Here is a 13,005-nt window from a genome sequence, read left to right as displayed (position 1 = left end):
ACTGAAAAACAGAAATAGAATTTCGTCGGCCATATCCCAGAATATCGTTCTATGATAGACTACGGTTGATTGGATTTTATACGAACTCCAATATCGCACAGTGATTGCAAGTTATTGCATTGTCTGAGCCGCGAAATCGAGTTTGCTGCAATGGAGTGGATACAGTTAAAAACTGAAGTGTACTAAAGATAAAAACGTATAAAGTAATCAACTACATAACATACCTTTGTGTAAAGATTACGTAAAGCCTCAAGACAAATTTATTTGAATGATAGATTTAAACAATAAACAATTATGATTTATGATGTTTGGATGTCGGACTGTTAAGATTTAAGATAAATCTCCACAGAAATAGTAATAGGGGGAAACTATGATCGGTACACATTTATTTCATGGTTACATCTAAATTGTCACTCACTGGCGGCATAAAAACCAATCCAAATCCTTCTTAAACATGCTTAAATAGAGAAAAATTCTCAATAGGTTTTTACCTCCTTTTATGCAGAGGATGAAGATCGCGCGACTATTTAGCGTTAAAAAAAATCTTGAGTATATTTATTATTTTTCAGAGTGTGAATACAAAATTAAGCATCGTATGTTTCCCCAGTCGTTTTATAACTCGCGGAGCGAACGTATCGCGCGGGTACCGTTTTACATCTGTCAAAACTTAGACGTGTTTGCCGGCTGTTCATAAGTGGGTGCCTAAAATTTTATATTTATTGTTTCGCTTCACGCCGAGCCAAATTACGCCTCGTACTTAGTCGGCTGCGTGCGTTAGTTGATTTTATGTTCCAAGCGTAGACAGATTTGGGTCATGTGTAAGATGAAATTCAATAAAATCTTTTCGCTTGCAAATGCAGAGGTGTAGGAAATATTTTTCATATAAGTACTCAATTGAAACTATTTTGAAAGAGACTGATATATAGTTTCATGAAGTAGTCATCAAAGACCGGAACATGACGTCCCACGCCTTTAATTCCTTCTTTGGCATTGTTGGTGTTTAAGGTTCATAAACTTATTGACTCTTGCGATAATGTACTGGCTTACTATTGTAAAAAGAAGGCATTGGTATAACAATGGAAATGAAGAGTGTAGAGAGGATCTAGTCTAATTCATTTATATTCATTCTTTGCTATTCCTAGAATATGGTTGAAAAATTTTCGCATTATATTAACCCATATTTATTACAGTGCAGTAAATATATATCTGGATAAATACGTTATCTGGTAACAAACGTGAAAAAATGGTAAAAGATATGACGTAATTATTTTTTCGTTCATATATTTCAACTTAAAATAAACTTGAAAGCGAAATATATTTATCAATAGCAGACTGTATAAAAAAAATTAACTGACGTGCCGCCATCTTGCTTGCTTTAATGTTAAAAAGGTCCACCATTTTGTGATTGGTGTCATCCGATAGACTGGTTAATTAATAATTCAAATTAATTTATTGGAATTGTTCGTTAATAGTGTTACAATTGTTTTCATATTTATTTGAGCTAATACAGAGCGGTTAACTTATTCAGTTTGCAACATTAAATATGTATTCATTTTTGGTTTTCGTTAAGCCTGAAACTATTTTCGATACCGGGTTTTAAATTTAGTCCGAATTTTTCAATATCCGATTTTCAATTAATTCTCATCGATAAACATTTTATCGAATAAAATATAAAATGTAATACGAAATCGTTTTTTGCTAGATTAAAAATGCTTCAATAAATTATATAGCATGATTACATAGCCGATTAATATTTAAAACTAGTTTTTCGATTGAAGGAAATTATCATAAGTGTTTTGCTGGTGGTAGGATATATTTTATATCCGCCTGGATAGCGACCACAGTTTATACAAAAGGTGTTAAAAACCGTCATAGTGCCCCAAGTAAGTGTGTCGCGTACCATTACCAACCTGTGTATATCCGGCTCTAATAGGCCGGCATAATTGTGTCGACTGTCGAGGGGTAATCATCTCTCGTCTGTCGACACTCTATTGGACCCCACTCCACTTACCATCAGGTACAGTGAGGTGAGTTTGTCATGGCTGTATAAAAAAAAGTAGCAATTATTCCGTTCCTATTTCATTTTGAAGATCGTTCGAAACACTGCGCCATTTCAAATTAGTTTTTTCTTGATAGAATTTTATATGAGGGCTTAAATTTGACCAGTTTAATTAGTATGGCTGTTGAAAAGTCTTGATAATTCCGTAGCTATCGTTTCCAATTTGAAGTTGAATGAAAATATATTTTAGTATCTTCTAGCTTTGGTTTAATGATTCGGTTTAAAACAAATAGGGTTCCAAAAATGGCGTTAAGTACTTTTTGCTGAAAGTACTATAATTATAAGAATTTATAATATTATGTCTTAATGTGTATACAGGATCAATCAGGTCAATTAATAACTAATATTTTCACGAAAAAATCTGGTTTTAATTTTCTCATTTTTTGATCATTTTGTAGTTTAATGTGAATAGGGTGAGTGCTAGGGTGTATTTCTAACTGAAAGTATAATGTTGCCATAGCAACGAATTCTCTTAGAGTAGTAGTAGTAGTGGCTTTTGGGCGCGTAAAATTAAAATTACTTTTTATTAATATTTATTTTGTTCGAAACTTACACTTTTTTATTTTACATCTACAGCTCAAGTAACTTATTATTAAGTGTTATTTCCAAGTAGATAAGTATGTAGTTTCATTTAGTATCACGTCAAAATGACCCTGAATATGCCGTATTTCAGAGAAATCAGGAATCTCAGGGAAAATCATAATTTCAATAAAAAAAAATACAGGCCTGGTATTATTATTAAGTTTGAACTTATCTATTCAATTTGGAACATTTACTAAACCGCCTCAATATGTCTATGCCATTTGGGGTGAAAAATAAGCACTATTTCTAGACTAAAATGTGTAATAAAACATAATAGCGTCGCGGTAAATTACTTCATGCCCATTAGAGGCTTGAGACGTTTTGCGTTCATGAGACTGGAATGAGCCTCATCATGGAAATGGCCCAAATGGGACAGAAACAAATGAACATGGACATAAAGAACTAGTTTTGAAAGTTATAAAGAATAATCTAGGTTGCAAATTCTTGTGCGCTCAGTCTTCACACCGAATGGCGAGCGCAGTGGAATACCAATCAATACTGTAATTCAAGGTGTTGGATGGTGTTTCTACTGTTTATGGGCGGCATCGCTTACCATCAGGCGAATGGCAAGCTAGGCTCGTCATTTAAAGTAATAAAAAAAAAATATACTCCCATGCACGTGGGGACATTTGCCGCGGCTCTAGGCAAATAGTTTAGTGTGTATACCTCATGATTGTGACTACACATTGACGCCTATGGGTGCTCGCGAACATTTCCTCTTCTCCTCTCTTCATCCTAAGATCCTTTCCTTACCCCCACACTTCTCCAAATATCTCCTCTCAACTTTCATCCAGGTCCCTGCAGTCGCAAAGCTGAGGGATTCCAGTATCTCATTCGCAGGTTTCCCCTGGTGCAGACAGTACATAGGCTACTTTCTATCCTAGGAAAATATACAACGGGAATTTTATCCTGGAAGAATTCTTTCGCACCGACAAAGTCGCGAGCAAAAGCTACATAAAATAAAAAAGGACAAAGCAGGGGCTATTCAGATGAAGACCGGCTGCTTAGATAGTAAAAGAATAACACATTAACTACTAAACTATGATTAGGTAACCACATCAAAACTAGACACGCTTTATTAAGAAAGTGGTAAGCATGTTCTCGTAAGATGGCAGATGTGGGACAACGGAGCAGCTGTTGCACTCCACAATTGAATTAACTTAGCAAGTTGACCTAATTTGGTTTAATACTAGAGTTATTAGTAGCGGTTTTGCGGTTTATTCTTGTTTTAATAAAAGTTTGTAGGGTATAGAATTTCTAGGCAGCTTCGGATTAAAAAAATGAATTATGAGTTTTTTTGTACCTATCGAACGAATCGGCAATTCGAGTTGACTATCTACAGTTTACCGAATTTAGGAGGCATGTAATTAAAATCTTATTTATGGAAATATAGCGTTGAGCCTTTTAGCTGGTACAGGTCACACTTCTAGACTTTAAACTCATATTGAAAATGCCATAATAACTTACCCGATTAGTCATGAAACCCTCATTACAGCTATCATTCCCACACAATACACAACAAGCCTAAACAAAACACATCGCAACAAAAACATAAAGAAACGAAGTACAGAAACGGCCTAACTTCGGAGTTGAGAAGTGTCCTTAAGCAAATAGCAGTTTTGAAGTTCACCGGCATCAATCTGCGTAACGAGCTAAACTGTTTCGGCAGTAATGGACGTTCACCTTTACACTTTGACTTGGCCAGGGTTGTTTTGGTTAAGTAATTGTTAATCTTTTTATCACTTGCTTCTTGGAGGATGACATTGTTGGAAGTTCGATCTTTGTGGCGGGATAGATGTTAAACTCTTGAAAGAAAATTATATCTAAACGACAATCAGTTAACTTTTAAATAAAGCGATTAAAAGTTTTTATGTTAATAAGATAATTTATAACAACAATTTATATTACACCAATAAATCGTCCTAGAAATAAAATAAAGATCAAACGAAGCAGAAAAGTCTGGCAATTACAAAAAATATACATAACTCATTTTTTGGTTGATTTGTCGCTTAGATATAATTGATGATGATTATGAAACACTACTGGTTGATATTTTATATCTGCCCGGATAGCGACCACCGTACATAAGGTATTAAAACCCACCATAGTGGCTCACCTTAGAGTTGCGAAACTCAAGTGGCAGTGGGCAGGGCACATAGCTCGTAGAACTTATGGCCGTTGGGGTAGAAAAGTTCTGAAGTGGCGACCATGAACCGGGAGACGCAGCGTAGGCAGGACCCCACGAGATGGGCCGACGATCTGGTGAGGGTCGCCGGAGTCCGATGGATGAGGGCGGTCCAGAACCGGTCCCTGTGGCGCTCCATGGGGAAGGCCTATGTCCAGCAGTGGACGATTCAAGAGCTGAAATGATGATGACAATAGTGGCCCACGTATGTGTGTCGCGTTCCGGGATCAGCCTGGGTATATCCGGTTCCAACAGGCCGAGATAATTGTGTTGACTGCCGAGGGGTAATCATCAGCCTCAGTCGACTTTCTCTTTGACCCCACTCTACTTACAGGTGCGGTGCGGTCACTTTGTTGTGCACGTAAAAAAAAGACGAGCAAACCGCTCACCCGAAGGTAAACATTACGGCTACCCACAAATGGTAGCAACCGTATGAATCACAAAGAAATGCGTGGCTGTACACTGCTATCATCATCCTTAGGAATTAGATGTTAAGTCTCATAATGCCCAGAACTACTGGATACAAGTTTAAACTGCAACAGAACAGTGTGTGTTAAATTTTACTTTGCGGCAGAAATAGAACGCGGCAGAAAACACAGCCCATCTAAATTAGCATCCATGCAGACGTAATGGCATCAAAACCTCATACAGCTAAATCGGACTTCACTAATCAACGTTCGCATCATTTGGAATGTACAATTAACGTCGTGCAGGACAGCCTAATGTGCAGTTATGAGCTAAATCGAGCAAAACCGCGCGTGCAATTACACGAAGGCGTCTGTGGTATGCTTGCGCGATTTCATCCGCGCCAACTTGTCGTAATGTGCCACAGATTAGATTATATATGTTGTTCTCACATGATAGTAGTTGTTTAAAAGATTCAAAGAATTCGAACAACATTAATTTAATAATATAATATAATAATAATATCAGCCCTGAATTATATACTGTCCCACTGTTGGGCACGGGCCTCCTCTACTACTGAAAGGGTATAGGCTTTAGTCCACCACGCTGGCCTAGTGCGGGTTGGTAGCACACACCCTCGAAAATCCTAATAGAGAATTTCTCAGGTATACAGGTTTCCTCACGATGTTTTCCTTCACCGTGAAAGCAAGCGATAATTCACAAAGAATACACACATAATTTTTTAGAAAAGTCAGAGGTGTGTGCCCTTGGGATTTGAACCTGCGTACATTCGTCTCGGCAGTCCGTTCCACAACCAACTAGGCTACCATTTATGTTAATAAAAATTAATTTATTCATTTTCATTTAACAGATTTAGGTTACTCGTAGCAGGATTAATTTAAAAGTAATTTGCGTTAATGCTGTCGCAGGATAGATAACAAATATTAATATGATGTTAAGAGGGTAATCATCTCTCGTCAGTCGACATTCTATGGGCCCCAACTCCATTTATCATCAGGTGCAGTCACTTTGTCGTGCCTGAATCATAATATATTTTTTGTCATTTCTTAAAAAAAACAATGTTTTGCGTTAGCATACGTAATAGAAAAATATTATTATGCAACTTTTCATTACAAGTTTAGATGCAATAAATTGCAATCTAATGACTAACAAAAGCATTTTGTTTATCAGGTATAATCATCTTTGGTCTGTAAAGCGCTATTAAAACACAATTTATAGAAATCACGTACCAATATTTTATATTATATTATCTCGGAGCCATTCAAATATGTACTCCGTATACGTATCTTTTTATGATAAAAGACGTGATCTTAAGCTCATTCAAGTCCACTATCTATGGTAATTCTTAAATAGATTTTCCCGGTTAGCAACGGCTTGGCTTTGCCTTTGGCATTGCAAAGTTCATGGGTGGCGAATGCTGTCATCAGGCGAACCGCTCCCTCATTTGCCTACTAAGTTAATAAAAAACACGCAAAATTTTTGAATTATAAGAGCCAATATTTTTGTCATAATACATTAAAACTCATAAATTAATTAATAATAGTAATTTTGTTCGTTTAAATGAATTTTTTATTTGTTGTAGTATAGCTTAAATTTTAGATCTAATTTTATTTTATTTTATTGTAATAATGCTTTTTTTATCTATAATTTGAATTGTCGTTTGCATCTATAATTTTATAAGTAGCTCTTTAACAAAAAGCAGTTGTAATCTATACTAATGTTAAAGTTTGATGGTATTACTAAGTTGATGCAACTTTAATAAATAAATAAAAACTCAACATAACTTTATGACATCGATTTCAAATAATGCTAATACATTAATCATAGAGATATTTTTTAATCTGATAAAAGAAATTTAACGATTATTTTATGATATTATGATTTATGGTGCCTGTGACGACAGAGCAAATGATCCACAGTCCTCTTTGTCTAGCCATTTTTATCTCTATGTATATAAATTATTTATTTTCCGTATAGGTTTTTGATAAAATGTGATTGTGCAACTATTTTGTTGTTTTAGTATTAGGAATAAAACCCTGACGAAGCATACAAAAATCAAAAAGGGAGCAGATTTTTTAAAAATATATTGTAATGATATTAACCTTATATTATATACTGTGCTACTGCTGGGCAACGGCCTGGTCTACTACTGAGAGGGTTTCGGTCTCAGTTCACCATGGTGGCTTAGAGCGGGTTGGTAGACATTACATACTTTCGTAAGTATTATGAAGAACTTTTCAGGTATGCAGGTTTCCTGACGATATTCTCTTTCACCGTTTGTCTTCGTTCTTAGAAACTAGTTAAAATTTTTTCACCATCGATATGCATTGCAAACAAAATAATTTTTAGCCTCTTCAACAATATCTTATCAGGTCCTGGTAAGTAATTATAATTTATAAAATAACACTAAAAACTTTTATTCATGAATATAGTTACTAATAAATAGCAAGCCTGTTTCAAATACAACCATAACATAAAATTGGTAATACATTTTAAACCTTAGGGCAACGGGTCTTCCTGAGGTAGCTTTTCCAAGACGGCAGGGGTACTACGCTCACTCCTTGCGGGAATAGTTTCTCCACTTGGTCTGCCGGTAAGGTTGGCAACACCATACAGTCTTCGCCCATCTTCCAGTCCACAGGGGTCGCTACTTTGGCTTTATCCGTAAGCTGCAGGGAGTCCAGCACACGGAGAATCTCATCAAAATTCTAGGGGTGGCAGGGTACAAGATCGATAGCCGATACTGCTTGCTAGGGTCTACAACGACCGCTCGAGCAGACATCGGCATCCCAACTTGGTCTAACTCGTCTGTCAATCATACCAAGCTTCGTGGCAATCTCTCAGTTCTTGTCTCCTATTATTGGATACGGGAATGGTTCTTTGCGTCCAGCATAGCTATTGATGTCCTTACACCACATGTGAGGTGACAGTATCACACGACAGGCCAATTACTTTGGTGTTACGTTTAGAAAACCCTGGCAGGAGAATGAGCACCCGAGACAGCTCTGTCGTGCACACTGGAGTGAAGTCCGCTGTGAGAAAACAAAATGCACCACTAACCTCCAAGGTAATTATGAAAATTTATTTCACCGTCAGTTGTATTTGCTGTGAAATTAGGAAATTGATCTCCTAAATACAACATCTTCTCAAATTAGAATTGTTTTTATGAATTTAACTTTATTCCCATCACAATTGGCACTATTATGCCAACCTGCCTTGAATGCAGAATTTGTCTGTCAGAAGTTTTTATGCACATTTCGCAGGGTGACATAAGTTGTTAATCGCTTGTATACCTGCTATGATCAATCACGAACGCTAATCCTACCGCACACCTCGACAGGTTATCTAAATGTGGTATTAAGTGCAATAAATTATTATCTTAATTTGTTAATTACGTTGAAATTAGATATTGTATTTTCGTATATAAGGGAAATGCCAAATTATCATATCATAGTTTGTTGACCAACTAAGCAAACAGAACAGGTAAGGCGTGGTGATGTGAAATTATTTGACTATTTAAATCAACGCCAATTTAAGTGATTAACAAGTTAAAATCATATTTCTTTCTTCCGATTTAATTAGTATAAATAAATCTTTATCAAGGTGCATTAATGTGGTAAATTTTATATTTTGTGTTCGCAGCAAATATTATTATGAGAACCCTGCTGATTATCGCCTCCGTGGCGGCCCTGGCCGTAGCGGGCCCCACACGCTCCTTCGTCCAGCCCGGCCCCGCTGGACCCGAGCCAGTGTTGATTGAGTCTATCGGCATTGGCCCTGCTGGACCCGAACCCGTCCTCCTACCGATGCCGGGCATCGGTGCTGCCGGACCTGAACCAGTCATCCCACCGAGTATTGGTATCGGTGGTTCCGGAGCCGAAGATGTCATCCACCCCATCGTTGATATTGGTGCTGCTGGACCCGAACCCATTATCCCTCCATCCATTGGCATCGGCCCCGCCGGTCCCGAGCCCGTGGTCTCATCCCCCATCGCTGTTGGACCCGCCATCTTGGAGTCCTTCGAACCCTCTCCCATCGCCGTGGGACCCGCTATTGTTGTCGAGAGCGCGGCTCCCGCCCCCGTGGTTAACGTTCCCGCTCAAGCGTCTCATTTGGTCCAGATCATCATCAACGTGAACGGTGGTAATGTTGCCGCCGCTGAGCCTGCCCCCGGACCCGTTAACATCGTTGACGTAAACCCCAGCCTTCCTGAGCCGATCGTCATGCCTAGTCCTTCCCTTCCTGAAGTTGTTGTCCCCGAGCCCGTGGTCTTGCCTAGCCCCAGCCTTCCTGAGGCCGTGGTTCCTGAGCCCGTGGTCTTGCCTAGCCCCAGCCTTCCTGAGGCCGTGGTCCCCGAGCCCGTGGTCCTGCCTAGCCCCAGCCTCCCGGAGATTGTGGTCCCTGAGCCCGTGATCCTGCCTAGCCCCAGCCTTCCTGAGGTCGCAGTCCCCGAGCCAGTGGTCCTGCCTAGCCCCAGCATTCCAGAGGTAGTGGTCCCCGAACCCGTGGTCCTGCCCGAGGAGCTGAACTGAGCGATATAGGGTTGCTGTTAGGAACTGCGAACAAATTAATCCACTGTTCATATTGTAACTTACATATTAAGATAATATAATCAGTTCCGCGAAAATGCGATTTTCATTTATAAATCCCAGGTATTAGTCGACAAATTTACTAAGCAGGTGACTTGGATTGGACTTGATTATTTTATAGATATGACGAACCTTGAATTTTTAATTATTTTTATTGAGTATCAAAATATGACGCTGTTGTTCAAACGCAAACGTTTTAAATCTTGATATAAATTAAACAACAGCTTAAATGTATGTAAATATTTTTGTAACTGTGATTTAGAAAATAAATGTATTTACATGAATCAAAAATAAAAAAAATATGTTTTTTACTAACGCCTCTTTAAATTTCAATAATAACACATCAATATATTTAGAGAAGAAACACCACTAAACATTATGGAAATCTTTATTTAAATAGAAAAAAAACTTATACTGCACACCAATGACAACAATACAGACAGACTCATGTTTCTTTAAGAAAACAGACCTGGAGCTGTAGCCACTGCTAACGTTATGTACGGGAATGATATATCTTATATAATATCTGATATGTAAAAAAATATTATGAGCCATATAAAATCCACTGCTGAACATACGCCTCTCCTGAAGATTTCCAGACGAACCTGTCGAAAGCGGCCTGCATATTCATGTAATGAATGACATGTGGGAATGCCCATATTTTTCTTTGTCTTCTATTTCGGTTAATGATTGTAGAAAGGCGTCTCGGCTATATCAGTGATTCTTTTCAAAATGACTGCACTTACAAGATCTACCATAAATCCAAGATCAAAGGGAGTAGCATCGCTTCTCTACGGCCACTTAACGCCACTCACATTCAAGTCTTATTGATCAATCCAATCAGTCTGACTGTTCAAACACGTTCCGTTTATTGATAAATTCCTATGTTCAAAGTGGTAGACTGACGCTATAGAAATATTTATATGGCGTAAATAGGGCGGCTTATATATCTTTATTTATGTCGTTATATTAATAACTAGCTTCCGCCCGCAGCTTCGCCCGCGTGGATTTCGGACTTCAAAAATGGAGCCGGTCGCGAACGTTCGTTTTACGAAGCTACTCGCTAGGTGATTCGCTAGCCTCTAGGTGCCAAGCAAGCCGCCTGCCTGTGCGTTCGCGACCTTATATATATACAAAAATAATCCTTAAAGCATGATTCAGTATTCACGCATGATGGCTTATTATTAGCGTATTTCATGTATAACTTTGGTGTTTCTATACCGATTTCTATGATTCTTTTTTATGGAATATTTAATAATGTTAACTTTTTTAATTAGGGATGACTGAGAGTGTTATAAACGTAAGAGTAGACAAATATAATGAGAAAGCTTCGAACTGCTAAGCTATCGGGAGTTACACGTGTTATTGTGAGTCAACCATAAAAGATAGACATATGCTGTCGTGGGATATTTTTTACATAATTTTAAGAACATTTCCGTCATACATGATTTCTGTGTAGCTTTAACCATTAAGGTTGCACACGCGACGGAAGCTTAAAAATGGAGTAACTTCTCCCGTTTTCCCAATATTTCCCTTCACTGCTCTGCTCCTATTAATTGTAGCGTGATGAAAAGTATACTATAACCAGCACAGGAGTATGACAAATAATTGTACCAAGTTTCGTTAAAATCCGTCGAGTAGTTTTTGTTTCTATAACGGTTATACAGACAGACAGACAGACAGACAGACAGACAAAAATTTTACTAATTGCATTTTTGGCATCAGTATCGATCCCTAATCACCCCCTGATAGTTATTTTGGAAATATATTTCATGTACAGAATTGACCTCTCTACAGATTTATTATAAGTATAGAAGAAGATGTTAGAAACAGAACAAATAATTACATGCTACAAATCCACTCCAAACTCAATATTATGTAAAAGCATTACCTCCTCCTAATGCAGGGGTGTAAATATAGGGTAATGCTACAGGCCGCCGCTTAAGAGGCTCCCCGAATCGTGAGGAAGAGAAATGACTTGCCTCGGAGCCCTAAGCTTGACGTTTAGTAAATTTCACAGATAGCTTTTATCAGAATCAAACGAAAAATAATCTTATTATGACCTAAAAAAAATCGCCAAATTTTGCACTAACAATGGCTCCATGCAGCGAGTTTACTACGGGCTTTCATGTTCTAGCATCACAGTCTCATCCCCAAGGTCAGCCTAAAATTACGCAAACTCGTTTTCAATACATATATTAATCCTCAGTTCAGCAAGTGTCCGAAACAGGCATTCCACAGACTGAGCGTGATAAACTGTTTATAAATGTGTCTTGTCTGCAATTTTTTTTACTCAATATGCTTAATTATTTTATTAAGCCCTATACTGGTAACAATAAAAGCATTAAACAATAATTGTAGTGACAGCTCTCGTTTTGTATATTAGATTTTTTTGTTAATGATACCATTGTCGAAGTAAGCCATGACCATCGGGTTTTCACATTCCAAATTTAAAATTAAGTCTATTACTTTCATAAACGTACAAAATGACAAAGATAGAAAGCGTTTGGAGGTTCTGAAGATTCGCGCACATTTTTAACTGGTAGAAGGGTATGGTATATTGCTTAGACAATCTACAGGGTGCTGATTAAACACACGCTCCGAGGATTCTCTATTGCTGAGATAAGGTGCAAGTTATGTGCGGAATGCGATTCATATTGTGCTAATTTTCACATAGAAATAAGTTATATGGACTGTATATTATGTTTACAATTTACACGTCGTTTTACAGGATGCCTAGCGCAATGCATTATGATTTGTAAATAGAAGTAATATAGTGTATTGTTGTGTTGTTATAGAAAGTTTAAAAGAATTTTAGATATTTTTGCGGCCTTTTAAACTAATAATATAATAAACTATTTCAAACGCTATCTTTGGATCTATCTCTAAAATAAGGATATGAGTATCAGAACTGGAAGCGACTACCGCACCTGAGGTGTTGTAGGTTTAAGCGTCAAGCAGGCCGGCATAATTATGTCGACTGGCGAGTACTCACCATTCGAGAGTCTATCTAGATCCTGCTCCACTCATCATCAGTGCCAGGATCACTTCACCATGCTAGTATAAAAAAAAACACGATCAAAGTCCTCAGCATTAACATTGGCCAATATTCCCCATTATTCCAGAAATAGCGATTGGGAACGTTTATCAACATAAATATATTC

At 37.7% G+C, this 13,005-nt stretch overlaps 1 protein-coding gene and 1 pseudogene across 1 annotated transcript; one reads left to right on the top strand and one right to left on the bottom strand.

The window, feature by feature from the left end:
• Positions 1-7,321: 7,321 nt before the first annotated feature.
• Positions 7,322-8,575, bottom strand: LOC115448898 (annotated as a pseudogene).
• Positions 8,576-8,599: 24 nt separating this feature from the next.
• On the top strand, positions 8,600-9,879 carry LOC115448895 (vegetative cell wall protein gp1). Its single transcript, XM_030176504.2, has 2 exons — positions 8,600-8,735; positions 8,895-9,879. The coding sequence occupies exon 2, from the start codon at positions 8,906-8,908 to the stop codon at positions 9,782-9,784; it is 879 nt and encodes a 292-aa protein (XP_030032364.1). The 5' UTR covers positions 8,600-8,735; positions 8,895-8,905; the 3' UTR covers positions 9,785-9,879.
• Positions 9,880-13,005: the final 3,126 nt, after the last annotated feature.

The sequence above is a fragment of the Manduca sexta genome, chromosome 25, assembly GCF_014839805.1.
Source record: "Manduca sexta isolate Smith_Timp_Sample1 chromosome 25, JHU_Msex_v1.0, whole genome shotgun sequence".
Classification (NCBI taxonomy): Eukaryota; Metazoa; Arthropoda; class Insecta; order Lepidoptera; family Sphingidae; genus Manduca; species Manduca sexta.
Note: the sequence above shows the minus strand (reverse complement) of the source record. Positions and strands in the feature narration are given on the sequence as shown.